The sequence below is a fragment of the Festucalex cinctus genome, chromosome 8, assembly GCF_051991245.1.
Source record: "Festucalex cinctus isolate MCC-2025b chromosome 8, RoL_Fcin_1.0, whole genome shotgun sequence".
In the NCBI taxonomy this organism is placed as follows: Eukaryota; Metazoa; Chordata; class Actinopteri; order Syngnathiformes; family Syngnathidae; genus Festucalex; species Festucalex cinctus.
In genome coordinates this window covers 26,542,344-26,561,192 of record NC_135418.1, presented here as the reverse complement: position 1 = coordinate 26,561,192, position 18,849 = coordinate 26,542,344, and the positions used below count along the sequence as shown (strand labels likewise).

Below are 18,849 nucleotides of genomic sequence, written 5' to 3'. Positions count from 1 at the left end.
TTATAACTACCATTGCTTCAAGCATTCAAGCATTCTCTTCAGTTCAGAGGCTGCATCAAAGCCGAAACGTATAAATACATCTTTGGGAGCATGGTAATATTTAAAATAGAACGTATTTATACGTTTTTTGGGACTAAAGGAGTTAATATCAAAAACAAATTTAGCTACTTTCCTACAAACTTGCACTAACCAACAGCGGTTGTCATAATGCTGAAAAATGTGATTTTTTTTTTATTTGTCATAACACTTTTGTAACATTTTCATTTTTGATCTAAGATTTTTAGCTTGTATCCAATTTTCTCTCTTTTTTAATAATAATCCAGCACAGTTTTCTTGACGGGCATTCCTTCTGGCTCGTCTTTAAACGGCCGACTGAGTACGTGGATGAATAATTGATAAAAGCATCCGTCGCTGAGAACAAACGTGTCCTTGTACGGATGGTGGATCACTGACTGAACGGGGAGCATCAGGCGCACGCACACACGCATGCACACGCGCGCACACACAGGTGGCTCTCACAAGGTCAGTGCAGATGCTGCTGTCATTTATAATTCATCAAGTATTACACCAAAGGAGTGAGGAGGAATCTATGCAAAGGTCAGCTGAAATGTAAAACGACAGTTTTACAACACAGTCTAAAAACACGTTTTTGGGAGTTTTAGGGAATATTTTTGACAATTTTTTTTTTTTTTTTTTTTTTAGCTAATATTATTTGGAATTTTGACATAAAGTTATTGTTTTTCATGTTAATGTGTTTTTCTTTTTTTTTTTAATCTAATGTAACTTTTGAATAATTGGTTATTATTTTATCAAAAATGTATTTTTTTTTTCTATCTTTGGTATATTTGCGTATGTTTTCATAATATTTTTGGTGTATTTTTCATCCAATAATTTGGGATTTTATCAAATATGTTTGTATTTTTAATATAATTTTTAATGATTTTTTAAAAATAATTCATTTTAATTATTTGGTTATTTTTGTTTTCCAATTATTATTTTATTGTTTATAAGTGTATTTTGACCTGTTTTTTATATTAAGGTAATTGTTCATAAATTAATTTTGGACTTTTTTTTGTCTGTAGTTTTATGTTCAAATTTGTGCCTAATATTTTTTCATTATTTCCAAATATTTTTGTTTGTTTTTTAATTTGTTTTCTGTAATATTTCAGTATTTTGTCTGATATTTTACAGATTTTCAACAGTTTTTTTTTGTTTTTTTTTTACATTTATGTGTTGTTTAAATTGTTTTAGATCATAGAAACATTATACATGTAATATTAATTGTTAAAATCTTTGTATTTTTTTTTTGTAACCAATGTTACTTTTATGTCTAATACTTTGTATTATTGTTTGCATGTGTATGTTACTACACTAATAATTTGGAGTTTTATAATCCAATATGTATTTTTCTAATTTTTATCCGATAGTCTTCCAATTTTTGCATTTAAAAAATATTTTGAGTACCTTATATTTTTCCTTTTTTTTTTTTTTTTTTGTCTGATATGTTGAATTAATTATAATGTTTTGTTTTTTTTTTGTATTTTTGATGTAATATTATCCATATTTCCATTGCGTACTCGTATTGCGCATTTTTACATCACGGTCTAAAAATAGCAACGGTCGCATGACCGGACAATTAAGCCATGCCCCTCCTTGGAAAACAATTGATGGGTCTTGCAGAAAAGGCGGGCAAGTCACAACTCAGCGTGTCGAATTTCTGCTTAGTCAGCGGACTGCACACGAGCTGCATGTAAAACAGGCGTCAAAGTTCAGCATTCGAGTTCAATATGGCGTCAAGCTGCGCTGACGGATGGACTGACCTTGATCACGACGCGAGCAGCTTAGAAGCGCCGCGTCTTATTGATCGTGGCGTACTCCTGCGTGTCTATTCAGCGCACTGACATTGCTGGGACGTGTTTCGCGTTAGCTTTTGGATTCAACTGAAAAAAAAGAAGAAAAATATGAATTAGCTTCATAAAAACCATCACTTGACTTGCAGCTAATGTTTAGGTGGCTGCCGATTTGTTAAAAAGCTAGCAACAGTGCCCTCTGCTGGATGTAGCGGGGCATTTCCCTACTTGCCCTTAATACAAGTGCAGTACAATGCTAACATTAGCAGTTAGCCGCTAGAAGTTTAGCTATCAAACTAGCAGTTAGTGGGAAGGAGTTAGTGGGAGTTCGCAGCCCCAACTGATCCAGCAGGTGGCCCCATTGTTCCTAATATATATTTTTATATTTAATACAGAGCACCTAATAAATAAATACATTAATAACAGCATAATCCCTCGGCATTGGTGTACAGTCAAAGTTCGATCAAGCGGCTATCGGGCTAGCAGCTAATGTGCCCAGTTGACGCAAGTGTCCATTTTCAGTTTTAAGGCAAGTGGGACGTGCAGCAGTGATAATTTCGAAAAATTGTCATCATAATTTTAGTCTCATTTTTTTTTTTACAGATAAAAATTAAACAAAAACTAAAATCAAGTGATTCATTGAGACTATAACGATAACTAAAACTGACTGACAATTTCGTCAATGACTTAAAAATGAAAATGAAAACAACACAGTGACGAAAATTCACACAATCCAATCAGTGTTCACAGCACTTTATTTATTGTTCAAACGTTTTTATATTTATTGTGCAGCTGTAAGATTAATCTCAAGCAATTGTGCATGTTTTTTTTATTTAGGTGAAAACTAAGTTATATTATTGTCAGTTCAACTCGACTAATATTGCTCTTTTTTTTTCTCGTCGAGTAAAATTGGATTAAAACTAAAATACAATCAGATGACTGAATTATGACTAAAACTTTAATTCATTTGAGTCAAAAGACTATAACTAAAATTAAATTACAATTTCTTGTCAAGCAATGTGCAACACCATTTTTATTTATTCAAAAAAAATCTAGAGGTACAGGACTGTCTCACAAAATTAGAATATTGTGATAAAGTCCTTTATTTTCTGTCATACAATTACATGCAATTAAAAAAGCAATTAATTTTAATTACATTGCAGAAAATAAAGAATCACGATATTCAAATTTTCTGAGACAATCCTGATGGGACGTACCGTTGATTTGACTTCAAGCATAATGTTAAAAGTATATGTCATTAGAGTGCCGTCTTCTGACTATGTGTGGTACTAGAACTAGATACTTGTTGACTGTTTCCAGAACCCCCAAAATTTGTACTTCCTTCCTACCACATTTATATGTACTTCTTTCAAATACAAGGAAATGTCAATTTAAACATTTTGTGCTCAGTGCGGGTTTCAACCTGTATGACTTCATTGTTAAACCCACTTTGTGATTTATGAATACATAACAGCACAGTAACAAAAATAAAGGGGGAAAAGTCCCCCTTACGTGATACTCAAGAGTGATAAACATGATAAAAGTGATTGTAGGTTTTGGTGTAAACAAACATGGCGGCCGCTGACTCACTTTAAGTCAGATGATCTCTTAGTAAACGGAGAAGGGCGGCAACTTTGGGAGAAGTGGTTGTGCTTCCTGGAAATCAGCCTGGAGGGACTTGGAGGGCAAAACAGGATTTCCTGAACGAGACACTTTTCTTTCTTTCTTTCTTTCTTTCTTTCTTTCTTTCTTTCTTTCTTTCTTTCTTTCTTCATTTTTGTCTTTCATTCTTCCTTCCTTCCTTCCTCCCTTAATTTTTGTCTTTCTTTCTTTCTTTCTTTCTTTCTTTCTTTCTTCATTTTTGTCTTTCATTGTTTCTTTCTTCCTTCCTTCCTCCCTTCATTTTTGTCATTCTTTCTTTCTTTTCTTCCTTCCTTCATTTCTTTCTTTCTTTCTTTCTTTCTTTCTTTCTTTCTTTCTTTCTTTCTTTCTTTCTTTCTTTCTTTCTTTCTTTATTTATTCATTCATTTTTGTCTTTCATTCTTTCTTTCTTCCTTACTTCATCCCTTCATTTTTGTCTTTCTTTCTTTCTTCCTTCCTTCCTCGCTTCATTTTCGTCTTTCTTTCTTTCTTTCTTTCTTTCTTTCTTTCTTTCATTGTTTCTTCCTTCCTTCCTTCATTCCTTTCTTTCTTTTTTCTTCCTTCCTTCCTTCATTTCTTTGTTCATTTCTTTCTTTCTTTCTTTCTTTCTTTCTCCCTTCCTCCCTTCATTTTTGTCATTCTTTCTTTCTTTCTTTTCTTCCTTCCTTCCTTCATTTCTTTCTTTCTTTCTTTCTTTCTTTCTTTATTTATTTATTTATTTATTTATTCATTCATTTTTGTCTTTCATTCTTTCTTTCTTCCTTACTTCATCCCTTCATTTTTGTCTTTCTTTCTTTCTTTCTTTCTTTCTTTCTTCCTTCCTTCCTCCCTTCATTTTCGTCTTTCTTTCTTTCTTCCTTCCTTCATTAATTTCTTTCTTTTTTCCTCCTTCCTTCCTTCATTTCTTTCTTTCTTTCTTTCTTTCTTTCTTTCTTTCTCCCTTCCTCCCTTCATTTTTGTCTTTCTTTCTTTCTTTCTTTTGTTTTCTTGTTCTCTCCCTCTCTGTCTCGCTCTCTTTCTTTTTGTGGTGGTGGGCGGGGGGGGGGGGGGGGGGGTGGGGGGGGGATTTCAAACAATTCCCAAGTTTCAAAATTAAGGGTTTGAAAAACCTTTGAAACACAAATAATTGATGTAGACATAGCAACATTACAACATTACTCTTAGGTATATATTTATTATCCTCAGCATAAAAACTACTCACATTACGGTAGCTCAGACGGTCTTTTTTTGTGTGTTTCACCATCGAATCCACATGTGCGCATTGTATAAGAATTTCATTTTTAAGATTGTTTTCCAACATGCACGTTTGTGCAAACAAATTGGAATTTGCAGGCTAAAAAAAAAAATGGAGGATTATTTAAAACTTTTTTAAGTTACTCAAAAAAGATTTACTAGTTAAGCATGAATTATTGTATTATAATTGTCTATCCTTTTATGCCATGCAAGTGAAGCAACTTGGATGAATAGAATAAAAGAGAAAGTGGGTCAGCCAGTTGTTGCTTCCATAAAACGAGTCATCAGGGCCAATCGTGGAGAGGTTGCCTAATACAGTCATGACACCTGGTTGGTGCAGGTGAGGAGGGAGTTTCCGTCCCCGCCCCCTGGCCTGACGTGGGCGGCAACGTCACACCAGCTCAGGTGAGGAAGTGGAGCACTGAGGCTGCCAACAAACAAGAAGCAGCAGCAGAAGAGTGAAGTTCCTCTTTTGAAAGCGCACACAGAAACATACGAAGTCATTTCTAAGCAGTTGACCTCATCGCACTCAACTACGTGAGTATTTAATCATGTTTTTTTTTTTTAAATGAAAAAACAATGTTATTAAATTAACACGTATATTCTGCCGTTAAGGTGACTGCATTTCACGTTCGATATACAGCACTTCATCATCTACATCAACATTTGTGTTTATTGTGAATCAATTCTCTGATCATGCAAAAGCTGTTTTCTTCTTCTGCAGATTCCTTGCATTATGTCAGGTGTTTTTTTGTTTTTGTTTTTGTTTTCTTTTTACTTTTGATGCACTTTTAGAGAAATTTAGCTGCATTTTTGTTTTCCTAATGCAAATAATTGGATTAGAGCAGAGAGTTATTTGCGCTTCATATATATTCAGTTACACAGGTAAATTCAATGCGTACAGAAATGGTTCGAGTCCAGTCAACAAAGTGCACTGCAGTGGATAAAATTCCTGAAGCAAAAACAAAACAGAAAAAAAGAAAAGATAATGTGTGCATTCAATAACATATATACACTTCCTTCTATAATTATTGGCACCCCTGGCTAAGATGGGTTAATTAGCTTCTAATAGGTTGCATTGTTATTGTTATATAATTAATTGATTGTTCCATACTTGACCTATTGCATTGAAGTGTAGGAGTGTGCAGGCAAAACCTACACGGAACCCATTTGACTTATACAGAAACGTGCTTTTCGTGTCATTTTTGGTTGTGGATACAGAGACCACACTAAACCATTATTTATATGACTAAAAACTTTAAAAGTCAATGAATTGATGGAGTTTAACCGCCTTAAAATAATGTATAAAGCCCATCATGAATTTTTTACAAACCAGATTTATAAAAAGGGAAAGTGAGTATAAATTAAGAGGAACATACTTTTTTTTTTTTTTTACCAAAAAAACCCCCCCAAAAAACAGTCAAGAGAGTGTATTGGCAACAAATAATAATTTAAAAATAATAATTTAATAATAATAATAATAATAATAATAATAATAATAAAATGTTTCATTTTTATAACGTATCTACACACAGAAATTAAAATGAAGAAAAAACATGTTAAAAAAAAATTGTTAGATTTGTTATATATTGCTGGGCCAATTAATAGCCTCTAATGCAAGAAGTCTGTTCGCCTTTGTTTGAGTCATTGAAAGTCACTTGTTGATTCACAATATGACAAAAAGATTTAATATTGTGCAACAATAAGCCTCGAATGCGACATCTTACGTTCTGTTGACTTCCCAAAAAGGTGACTCATTTACAGTTCACACAAATATAAAAAGTTAGAAAAGTTTTTAGGGGAACTATTTATGGCCACGTCCAGGTCTTTCCTAACACAAAATATGAGGCTAAATTAAACCTGATTTATTTTTTTTAAATATCTTAAAAATAAGTCCAATCAAGAAAGTGTACTAGCTGCAAATAATTCAAATAAAGCATAACTAATAAAATGATATAAAGTATATTATTTAAAGTATAGTTTTTATACTCCATTTTTATAGAATTTTTGTAATAAAAAAAAAAGTGCAATATTATCAAGAAGCAAAAAATACATTGTTTTTTTTCGCAGTTGAAGGAAAAAAAGAAAAAGAAAAACACAAGGCAAACAGATACAATTTATAAACATACATTTATTCTCTTGTGGTTGCAGTTGTCCCACCATGGAAGCCCAACGATGGCCCAACAACAGCCCCGTGATTTCGGTGGCGCCCAACGACACGCGACGTCTTCTGGAGGTCTACGTCAAACGCAGCCTCAGCCTCAACGACGAATCGCTGGGCATCAAGCGAGCCGAGCGCAAACTCAAATGGGTGACCATCCCCAAAAGGCACCGCAGACACTCCAGCGACCCTTCCATTCACTTGGCCGGAGCCTTGGACGACGGTACGTTCCGTTCGCTCGCTCCCGACGAAACTCCGCCGGACATACCGCCGGACGACAAGGTCAGCAAAAAGTCCAAGAAGAACAAAAAGCCGTCCCTGTGGAAGAACTTCCTGGGTCTGTTCTCGCGGAGGGGCGCTGAGGAGAAAGATGAGGAGCAGGAGAGTCCGGCTGACGTTCCGGAGGCATCCGACGATGACGCGGACCACACCGTCGTGTGTTTGCCTGCCTCCACTCCGGCCTCCTCGATTAAGAAGAAGTCCTCAAAGAGAACGGCTTTGAAAAGACGGTTCTCCAAGAGGCGCCTGTCCCTCATTAAGATCAAAAAAGAGGACTTGAACCTGGCAGACATCACCGGAGTAGAAGGTATGATTTCACAACCGCATCTAGTGGACGACCATTGAATTGTTCTGACATAGATAGATGAGCAGACATACAGTATTTGGAGTAAAAAGACCATTTTTAGACCAATTATTGGATCGATTCCTATTGGCACACTGGTTGGAAATCTGTTTGGTTAGAAGGTATGCATTGAATTGACTAATGTCCCATTGTTTATTTTCAGCTGTGGTGAGCGTGGAACCGACCATCTCCTACTACGAGAAGGTGTCCGAGGAGCTGGAGAAGATTCTCCACGAGGTCAAGGAAAATGAGGAGGTGGTGACCATGTCCGATGGTAAGCACTATTTTTGCATTGTTCTCATAATGTTGCTAGCATATTTGGGGCCCATGGTATAGTGGTTCACGTTGTTGACAACTCAACCTAGAGGTGTGACTTAATTGTTCTCGGTAGGTTGGTCAAGAAATGGATGGATGGTAGACCAACTCAATCTCTTGTTCAATTTCCTTCCCCGCAGAGGAAGTCATCAACCGGATCATTGCTTTGACAAAGGAGCAAGGAGACGCTATCGACGGAAAGGTCAGTCAGCGGCCATTACCCGAATTCTAACAAATCTAATATTCATTTCACATATTACTCATGGACAAACGATTCATCACCAATCAGGTCAAATATATTGCAGGTGGGTAGGTTACATAGCGCTGGCGACGGGCAGAATGTTTGTTCAGTAACTTCAGTCATTAGCATTACATCATCAAGGAGAGCAACAATTTCGATTGGTCAATAAGCTGTAAAAATAACGTACACAAACTTGCAGACTGACCTACATTACAGATGGGGGTTTTTGTTGCGGTGGCAGTTATATGTAGGTTAGGTAGGGAGATAGCTAGCTAGCTAGCTAGCTAAGACGGTATAATAGTTGGGTAACATATACTGTAGTTAGGTTAAATGGGTAGGTAAATGTTAGATGGATAGGTAAGTTGGATAGTTGAGTTGATTTGGTACATATGGGTTGAATGGGGAGGTACATCGGTAGAGTAGGTAGGCAGGTATGCTAATGAGTGGATAGATTGAGTAGCTTAGGTAGTTTGGAGGTTAGTAGGTGCAGTAGGTTAAATCGTTGGTAAAACGAAGTTACGTCCTTAGGTAGGTTAGATGAGCCTACGTATAAGGCTAAATGGGTAGAAAGGTTGTTAAATGGGTCAAACATTATTGTGATTAAGGAGCTGTATCACAAATAAAGAGATAAGTAGTCATGGTAGCCAAAGTTCAAGCTTCAACATGCATGTGTGCGCTATTTAGTCCTGCGTCATTGCCCACTATTGACTTTCAAGCTTGTAAACAACGGCCACACCTGAAGAGATTAGCATGGATTCGAACGTAGCAGCAGTTGATTAGAACTCAACAACTTGAAGGATTTTCTTGATTGCCATTTCCACTTTCTGTCTGCTTTGCCATGCAGATTAAAGACAACGCCACCCTGAGCAACTTCTTCCAGGGGATGACATACACGTCCTTCCAGAGGCTGGCCGACGCCTACTTGGAGAAGGAGGCGTCGCCCACGCGTAACCAGCCCACCGTCCTGTCCACGGCACCCGAGCTGGTCAAGCTGGCCTTCACTTTGGACTTCACGGCTCGTGTCGCCGGCCTCTCCCGCCAGAACGTCGGGCACATCACCGGCCTGGGCAACCGCTACCTGCAAGATCGATTTGAGTATAAACAAGTAAGACATTAAGATCACTTTCTTGATCAGTTTAAAATTCGGGGAACACCAAAAACATCACAAAAAGAAGAGATTTACAGTATACATAGGTAATATATGATATATGATGTGATATAATATAATGTCGATCTTGTCTCAATTTACTCATTTAATTAGCATGAAATCTGGGCCGCTTTAATTGATCCGAAAGCTGTTATTTTGTTGTATAAATGGCAGCAGGAGGATGCGCAGGTAATTATGCGCCATTTGCCATCTAATGGAAGTGTTATGTTCTGAGTTTGGATCCCAAAAGCGCAGACGTAAATAGGAGTTTAACACTTTATTCGCATAACAACAAGAGGCTTGAAACTAACTTGACTTGACCCGAAACAACGAGAAGGCATTGAGGAAAAGAGGAGCAGGTGGCCAGCTGGACAGCGGAATAATCCGACAAAAACACACATTTCTCAGACAGGCTTATATAGACAGTGAATCGATCTGATTGGTTGTGGCTAGACATGTGGGTAACAGGACTGACATGGAATGATCTGATTGGCTGTTGACCATATAAAGAGATGAAAGATTCATGAACATCACATAGCTCCTGACATCACATAGCTTAAGACCAGTTGAAACTAGATGCCGGTTACATCAGTTCGAAACAGACACTTGACCTCATGGTCATGTCCCAAACATAACCCTGTCATGACCCAGTCATAACAGGAAGAACATTTCTTCTTTCCGCCTTTCACTAGATGAACAAAGAAAGGTGGAGCATACCTGATGATCTCTGACAGCACAATTGTTGAAAATCACTTCACTAAATGATTGCGTATTTTGAGATATAAAATCGGTCTGCGGTGTCTTGCAGGCGTGTTCGGATCATCCCCAATGACGGAGGAGGCGGCTATGCAAATGCTGACAACATTTCCGGAAGACGTGAAGCCAAGCTGAGGATCAGGATGTGATGCAAGTTTGACTCACTTGTGTTTAATTATGCCAGAAGAGCATAATTTGCTTGCGGATACTTTGAGGACATTCCAAATGGAACTTCAACATAGTCGCTGGATCTACGATTGGAGTAGAGTCATGCTGCAGAGTTCGAGTGACACAATCATGAAAAAAAAAAAAAAACACACAGGCGATTAAATGTGAAGTAAAAATGCTACATCAGAGACGTGTACGTCTTTAGATAAGCTAAATAATTGTGGACATCGGCCAGTGGAGTACAGTAAATGTAGACCCTCTTTTAAATCAATGGGCGGAGGAGATCAGATCGAGCTATTCACGTGCAATTTGAACATCTGTGGGATTGTTTCACGTGCTACATCACTGTAAACTGTAAACAGACATATTGGCTCACACAGATTTTTATCAGGAGAAAAAAAGACAATTTAGCAAAATTTAAAAAAAAAAAAAAAAAAAAGATGCAAGGGACCAGATCGAGCCCCGGGGCCTCAATTTGGATTTTCCACTTAAACTACGGCTAAAAAAATTAAATAAAATAAAAATAAAAATACGTATCATGATCACATAAGGGCGGCACGGTAGTCGAGTGGTTAGCACGTCCGCTTCCCAGTTCTGAGGTCTCCGGTTCGAGTCCAGGCTCGGACCTTCCTGGGTGGAGTTTGCATGTTCTCCCCGTGCCCGCGTGGGTCTTCTCCGGGTACTCCGGTCTCCTCCCACATTCCAAAGACATGCATGGCAGGTTAATTGGCCGCTCCGAATTGTCCCTAGGTGTGCGTGTGAGTGTGGATGGTTGTTCGTCTCTGTGCCCTGCGATTGGTTGGCAACCAGTCCAGGGTGTCCCCCGCCTACTGCCCAGAGCCAGCTGAGATAGGCGCCAGCAGCCCCCGCGACCCTTGTGAGGAATAAGCGGTCAAGAAAATGGATGGATGATCACATAATTGAGTACTTGGACTCGCAGTGTAACTCCAGTATTTTTGATGACTGTGAATGACGTCATGTTTTATTGATTTTGTTTTAAATCAACCCTGTGCAATATTGTTTACTATCCCACAATTTCATAACTAAAAAAAGTTGTTGTTTTTTGTGTTAGTCTTATTTATCATAAGCACCAATCAGATGCGAAATGTTTTTAACGTGAATGCAGGCATTCATCTTGTAAAATAAAAATGTCGAATCAACAAAAGCTGTCATGTCGTTTTTATGTGTAGGACAAAGTTGGAGCAGATTAGCATCGTGTTGTGTTAGCCTAAATATGCCAAAAGCACAGTAAGCCAATCGGGGAAAGTCAAACAAGCGCCACGCCTTTTGTCAACCTAATACATTCCACCTGGCTTGTAGGAACAACATCCTGCTGCGTGGAAGCATGCGAAATGGAGCGCAGAAATTCCACCATGTCGAGAAGTTTAGGAAGATCTGGAGTTGAATTATGTAACACAGAACCTCGCCACACCTCATTTTGGCCCAAAGCGAGTGTGTAATTAAGAGATGGAATGTGGCAACATGTCGGCCGCAAGGAGGAAGCGTAATCTGATGGATGCCACCTGAGGAACAGGTTTTCCCCCCGCAGACAGTCTGGGACGAGGAACGCCAACGTCCCGTCGCATGAGATGTTACTTCCGACACGGAAACATGCGGGTAACTGATCGACACATTCGAATGAAATCCTGTACCTCATGGAAAACAATGTGGAGGTGTTGAAAATGATTCATTACCCACTACAGTTTAGTACAGTAATATATTTCCCTGTACTGTATGTATGTTAATATTCAAATAGTGCATAATGAATGGCAGCGGCTCATGATAATAATAAATATAGGATTTATTTTTTTTAATTTTTTTAATGAACACTTAGTCCTACAACACCGCTGTACGTTAATATTGATTTTGATGGTGGCACTTTTATGTATTTAATTTTTTGACATGGTACTTTGTGTATTCCAGAGTAGGGAATAAGAGAGAGATTTTGAAAACAGCCAACTGCATATATAACACACTATTTTATAAGACTTTTATTGGTGTCCTTTTAATGGACCTTATATAGAAACATAACATGGTGACATCTTTCCTGTTTTAGATGACAATTGTAAATAAGTAAATTAAAAAATAAAAATCCTTGGGGAAATAGGAGAAAAATACATTTGACTGGATGACAATAGTGTGCTTGTCCAGTGAAAAATATGTCATGCTATATTTTCTGATTGTAGTTTTTATATTCGACAGTTTTCTACCTACCTGAATTGGGTTTTTTTTTTAACTCACAAATATGAAGAAACATGTTTTTTAGGATTTTAATGGATGCCAATATTACTGCTGTGCAATAATAATACTAATATGGTGCTTTTTATCTATTAAAAAAAAAGAACATTCATGACTTTTATTGCACATTTAAATAGAAATGGGTTTCAGTGTATATATACGTATATCCAAACGCAGAAAAAAAAAATCACAACTCCAAATTTTAGGTTTTTTTTTGTTTTGTTTTTTTCTAGCTGAAAAATAGGTTAAGGCAAGCTTTCTCAGCGTTTCGTATGTTTTTCATTTTGAAAAATAATTATGGCTGTTTATGAACAAGTCGAAAATAAATCACATGCTTTTCTTGGACAGCCTCAGACTGGTCAAGTCAGACTGGTAAAAATGCATTATGGTCGCCTGTCGCGGCTTCCCCATTGCAATTCCAGCACAGTTGTTTTCTTATACGAGCTAAGTGAAACAGGAAGTGCCAAAGTAGCACAGTAACAAAAGTAGCAGCAGTGACACCACTTGTGACATCAGTGTGTGGTTGGAGATATGCGGCATGGCGCAACTTCCTGTGGGGGGGGGGGGCTTACCTAACAGATATGATCAGGAGTATATTGATTGCAAATGACAAGGAATACATTTCAAGGAATACAATTATTTATATTTTGAAGTTGTTTTTGTTGTCAATCTGGATGTACAGTGAGGTCATGTTGAGTTTTCGATTTTTTCCTTTTTCAAGGAATCAGATTTAAATCTCGCCTGTGGGCTTTCCTTTCATATTTGTTTTTCTCAACGCAAACTGTCTGGTGTTTTTTTTTTGTCATTGGTTTCTGTGTTGTAAGGTTGATATTATGGCAATATTTATGGTCTTGTTAAGAGTGGGAAGCGTTTCACAAGTGGCACTTTACTGCCTCTCGCATGCCAACTTCGGTACTACAACAGACATCTTTTAGTGATGTGTGCTGTTGGTCGTCATGGGTGGCAACCACACTAACAGTAAGACAATCCCATCACCAGAAGAGGCCAACAATCGTATCGGAAATGTTAACCTGTTAAATAATTACAATAGCAAATTCTTTTGTGCGTAAATTTTGGCCAAGCAATGGACAGTGTAATTTTATTTTCCATGTTGTGCTGAGTCTAGACAGACAAAAATAAATACAAAACCTATTAAAAATTAGCACAGCAGGAAAAAACTATCAGTTTGTGTTGTTTTTGTGTCAAGACTAAACGGTGAACTTCCCTTCTGTAAAGTGTGAATGTCTTAAAATTATTTGGGAATGTACACAAAAAAAAAAGAAAAAAGTCTCAAACACTGTGTTCTGTGTAAACCTTTTACATTTTTATTGCTTTTTAGTACTAAAGGCAGATTAATCAAAGAGTCCAAAGCCCATGTCTTCATCCGACTCTTCTGATTCTTCCTTCTTCTCCTCCTTTTTCTCTTCCGCTAAAAAACAAAATGATTACAGTCAGGATTGTTTGATATGCTTCCCATTACAATGCAAAGTATACACATGTCAACAAGTAACTTGTATGTACCAGCAGCAGGTGCAGCCCCTGCGCTAGCGGCCCCGCCTGTAGCGGCAGGAGCCGCCACAGCGCCACCCGCTGGTACGGAGGCTAACTTCGAGAGGCCTGCAAGCAAAAGGAAAATTTTGAATTTCTTGGTGAAGCATTTTAAAAATCTTATTAAAAAACATTTACCGGAATTCATGACTTCATTGATGTTTTTCCCTTGCAATTCACCAATGACCTGCACAGGAATACAGCTCAGGTTAAAAACAGAAATTACTAATGCAAAATGTTTAACTTGGGCTATTTACAGTTGAACTTGATTTGAACTTAAAATACAATACATTTAAATTTTCAACATTCCTTGTGTGAGAAAAGCACATTTTATGTTGGACATGTGCATTAAAAAATTTTAAGATCAAATTAAATTCACTTATGTTAGAAAATGTAGGGGACTTAACTATGCAGATTTAAGGGTTATTAGTTATTACTCTGCTGTGTACATTATTTTGGTGTGATCCATTCCTCCTGCTTTATCTTAAATGCATTTGTATTGTTTTCAAAATGTGTAGACCTTAAAAAAATGTGAAGTACCATAAATGTTAATACGAACATGCCTAAGGAGCATTTATAAGTGTATTTATATTTCAGAGAATTTTACTGCAGCGTAATCTGGAACCTAACCGCCCAGGAAGGACGGAGGTCGACTTTGTTAGCGGTAGTGTATACTGCTAAATTAACGGTATACCTTGTTTAAGCGTTCATCATCAGCCTCGATCCCCACGCTGCTCAAAATGGCCTTGATGTCCTTGGCCGAGGGGCTGGTGTTCCCACCGAGCACAGCCAACAGGTAAGCGGCCACGTAACGCATTCTGTTGACAACACAGACACATTACAATTCGGTTGACATCTTCCTTCAAAATAAGTCGCATCTCGGAGTCATGTTGGGGAATGAGTAGCTAGTAGTAGAGCTGCATTATTTCAATTATTTTACACTGCAGTATCCTACCAAATATCCCATCACATTAATTACCTGGATTAAAATTGATAATTTGAACATTAACGATACAAACGAAATTACAAAAGCTTATGTTAAGTGTGGTTCCTATTACCCTATTAACTAACACCATGAAACAATGTTACAAAGGAATGAAAAGCTACAAGGCAAGGCTTTGGTTCTGTGTATTAAGAAGAACAGTGCTTTTGTATTTTTTTTTGTCATTCCACGAACTGTTACACGTTGATTATTCTCCAAAAGTATAATGTAACGCAACAGATTATGAAATGAATATAATTGTTTTCACTTCCTTAATTTGATTATTTATTGGGCAGTGTTTTTTAACCTCAAATGAAACAAAAAATATGTAGCCTTGAAAATATACGTAACCATTTTTTTTATTTTTTATTATTAAATCGATGAAAAAAAAAAAAAAAGTGTGGATGCATTTGAGTGAAGCCACAGGATGATTCTTGACCTGTTGTCCTAGCCAAACTAGCCTAGCCTAGCCGGCCCTTGCTAATGTTAGCAACCGCCACCGACAGGCACTTGAAAGCAAGATCAGAAGGAGGACGACGTAAGTAAACATTTTTCATTCTCTGAAGTAAACGCAATGTATTTTGTTGTAGAAGCAAGATAAATTTTGTATGTACGATGTAATAATGGCAGCATGGCAGCAGATCGTTTCCCCCCCGTCCTCCATTTATGGCACAACACAAGTCGGCATTAAAACCTTACAGACCGTGAGATGCAGGCACGGGGTAGATGCGTCCCTCATACTATTACTTTCACATAATCACGTACGTACACGAGACAAATGATTGTGGTTTGGACTTACTTTAAGTCTGAACAGACACGAAACGTCGGTCACGCTCGGAAATCCGAAAGAGAGAGGGAAGGAGGGAGGGGCGTTCCTAAAAAATGTAAGACTGGGATGCTGACATCCAATTGGTCCGTTTCGACGCCAGTCAAAATCATCACTTCCGTGTTGGGAGAACGCAACGCGCACGCTCAATGGACACGGTGACGTAAGTTTGTTGTCTCTTGTATTATTACAATTTTTATTTGAACTCCTAAAGCCATTGTTTATTGTGCAACCATGGTAATTTATTCTCCATTGAGTATGTTATTGCTGTTACCCAATTCTAGTTGCCGACATTTCAGTAGTTACACTATGTGTCACAAATTCAATGCGTTCAATAATGCGAATTATTGTGGTTGGAGTATTGTCCAGTAGCCTTGCATTACAGTACACCGGAAGTTGATAATTGAAACGTTTTATTGGTGGCTAAAGGACTCACACACTCTGTAGGCCTAATTAACTACAGATATCGTTGGCCTTGTGTAAATAAATAAATAAATAAATAAATAAAATAAAACAATATATCAATTTATATACAGTATATATAAAGAAATGAAAAGACTTGTAAAGTTGATGCCGTAGGCTACTGATTCAACTCCTAAAGTACAAAAGTACAATACAAGCATTTGGCACAACAAAGCAAACACATTTGTACACAAAACTAGTTTTATACCGAAATGTACACTCATTAGAGGGGGGGGGGATCATGTTGCTGCTGTCTTGAATGACTCAAAATGTTTGGGGTTTTTTCCCCTTAGAGGAGAATTTTGCTAACTGCAATTGAGCAGCTAGCATTTACACAATATTAATCAGAATGTCGTGTTTAGACTGGGATTCATACACAATGTATTATTGTAAATATTTTTTTTTGGTTGACTTTTTTTTTTTTTTTTTTAAAGTCACCATCACCAATTATTTTGCGACAATGTTATGAAAATAAAAATCGACCCATTTTGCGGAGTACATATTTATTTCCTTGAAACGACAAGCAGACATAAAAGTTATATTTACATCACATTTGTGTGTTACAAAATTATTTCGCAGGTTATTTTCCTAAAACCCAGTTGAAAAATAACCGAGTTCCAATTCAGAGTTCAGCCAGCTCCTCGCCTCCCTCCTGAGCGAGGAGGCGGTCAATGAGGAAGGCCACAGCGTCGGACGCAAACTCCACAATCTTCCTGACGTTGGTCACGTACCACATTTTGTACGCGCACTCAGCCAACAGCACGAGCAGGAAGACGACCAGGAAGCCGAAGAAGAAGCGGTCGATGTAATAGTTGGCCTTCTCTCTGGAGCTCCACTGCTCCCACGGACGCGCCCGCCGGGCTTCGTTGTATTTGCCGAAGTGCAATAAGGCCGCTTCAGCTTCGTCCACGTCCGACTCGGGAGCCTCCACTTCCCGGCCACCCTCGGCTCCGTGCGTGTTCGCCATTGCGCAGACCTTGAATGATGAGCCTTCTTGTCTGATAACCACAATGAAAGCTTGTTAGGAAGAAACAAAAAAATGTCTGTTGGAATTCCAAACAAATGATGATCCTTACCTGATTAGATCGCCGTGGAAGATGTCAGGAAGAGAAGATGAACCAGAGTTTGGTCCACTTTTGCATTGAGCGATGTGAGGAGTACGTTGCAGAAGTAATTACATGGAAGCAGCCCGGCCTCGCTAAGATGACGGTTGAGGATTAGAACGCACTCAGCACTTTTGAAATCCCTCATCAAGGATGAAGGTGGCAGATGGTGATAAGCAGCAGTGTCATTGTGAGGGCAATGTTCATAGAGACGATATTCAATCGTATGAAAAGGCTTGGCAGGAGCTCTGTCCAAAACATTTGCCTTATGGTTTCAATTTTCAAATTAGGCCTGCCTAGTGAATCAAGTTTGGGCTTCAACTAATGCATTCAACTCAAACGAGGATTAGGGATTTGAAATAAGAATTTAAACTTGTACTTTAAACAACAACCAAAAAATGGGTTTAAAACTGGATTAGGATTTTAAATCAGAGTTTAGGTTAGGGTCTCAAAATATGGTTCGTAGTAGTAAATATGAGTGTTTCAACTTTCAACATTTTTCAGTCTAATCCAAGTTTGAATTCAAGTTAAGTTTTGAAGCCTGGGTTAGGGTTTCTTTCTGGTGGGTTTTCGTTTTAAAGCTAGGTTAAAGTTTTAACCCGAGAGTTGTAAATTAGGCTTGGAAGCAAAGGATATCGTGTTAGGGTTTCTGTTTGGCGTTATGGTTTCAAATTAGGGTCTAAATGAGGGCTGGGATTTGAAAGCTGTGATTATTGTTTCAAATTAGGGTTTAAAACCTGGGTTACTGTTTCAAATTGAGGTTTGAAGCCTGTGTTTGGGTTTCAAAGAAGATTCAGGCTTTCAAATTAGGGCCTCAAATTTAGGGTCTGGTATCAAATGAAGTTTTGAAGCCAAGGTTGTAGAATTTTCAAACCCTTTGAAGGAGAAATAAATAAATTAGGGTTTCAGATGAGGGTTTCCAGCCTGGATTAGGGTTTCAAACAATGGTTGGGGTTTGAAATTCGGGTTTGAAAATGGGGATATGGTTTTAAAATTGTAAATTTGAGTTTTGGTTTCAAACTCAGATTTAAAGACTAAAATAGGGTTAACGTTTCAAGACAGAATTAGGATTTCAAGGATTTCAGGATTATGGTTTAAAATTAGAGTTTGAAGAAAAGATGAGGGTTTCAAGACAGGATTTAGGGATACAAATGTGGGTTTGAAGTCAGTATCAGGGCTTCAAAAGTTGTTTTTTTTAAGATAGGGTCGGAACTTCAAGCTAGGATTTTAGGATTGAAATGAGTTAGGTCTTCAGATTCAGATTTCAAACAAAGGTTAGTGTTTCAAATGAGTGTTTGAAGTTAGCATCGGTGTCAGCTACTGTATGGATCTCATCGGGTGCGTACCTAATGTTCCGGCTGGCACGTCAGGCTCGTCAAACAAGTTTTGCGCTGCTGGCGGAAAGCGCGCGTCTGAAACGTAGCCCGACGTCAAAGCCAAGCGAAGCCGAGCTGACGCAGCTCCACATGAATCACGCGCCGTGACGCTGCTGTGGCTTCACTCAAATGCATCCAAACTCTCTCAGCTGCCGGCCGCAGCCGTTCCAGGACGTGATC

The 18,849-nt window shown here is 38.0% G+C and overlaps 3 protein-coding genes across 3 annotated transcripts; 1 reads left to right on the top strand and 2 right to left on the bottom strand.

Annotated features, from left to right (window-relative positions):
• The first annotated feature begins 5,093 nt into the window (after positions 1 to 5,093).
• On the top strand, positions 5,094 to 10,576 carry LOC144024548 (uncharacterized). Its single transcript, XM_077530930.1, has 6 exons — positions 5,094 to 5,261; positions 6,876 to 7,471; positions 7,671 to 7,781; positions 7,963 to 8,024; positions 8,908 to 9,168; positions 10,019 to 10,576. The coding sequence occupies exons 2-6, from the start codon at positions 6,886 to 6,888 to the stop codon at positions 10,040 to 10,042; spliced, it is 1,044 nt and encodes a 347-aa protein (XP_077387056.1). The 5' UTR covers positions 5,094 to 5,261; positions 6,876 to 6,885; the 3' UTR covers positions 10,043 to 10,576.
• A 3,098-nt stretch (positions 10,577 to 13,674) lies between these two features.
• Positions 13,675 to 15,849, bottom strand: rplp2a (ribosomal protein, large P2a). Its single transcript, XM_077530424.1, has 5 exons — positions 15,702 to 15,849; positions 14,615 to 14,738; positions 14,059 to 14,107; positions 13,894 to 13,989; positions 13,675 to 13,801 (listed from the first exon to the last, which is right to left on the bottom strand). The coding sequence occupies exons 2-5, from the start codon at positions 14,735 to 14,737 to the stop codon at positions 13,725 to 13,727; spliced, it is 345 nt and encodes a 114-aa protein (XP_077386550.1). The 5' UTR covers position 14,738; positions 15,702 to 15,849; the 3' UTR covers positions 13,675 to 13,724.
• Positions 15,850 to 16,676: 827 nt separating this feature from the next.
• LOC144024114 (uncharacterized) lies at positions 16,677 to 18,787 on the bottom strand. The gene is made up of 3 exons (XM_077530205.1): positions 18,640 to 18,787; positions 17,267 to 17,388; positions 16,677 to 17,188 (listed from the first exon to the last, which is right to left on the bottom strand). Exon 3 carries the CDS (start codon positions 17,155 to 17,157, stop codon positions 16,813 to 16,815), a length of 345 nt encoding a protein of 114 aa, XP_077386331.1. The 5' UTR covers positions 17,158 to 17,188; positions 17,267 to 17,388; positions 18,640 to 18,787; the 3' UTR covers positions 16,677 to 16,812.
• Positions 18,788 to 18,849: the final 62 nt, after the last annotated feature.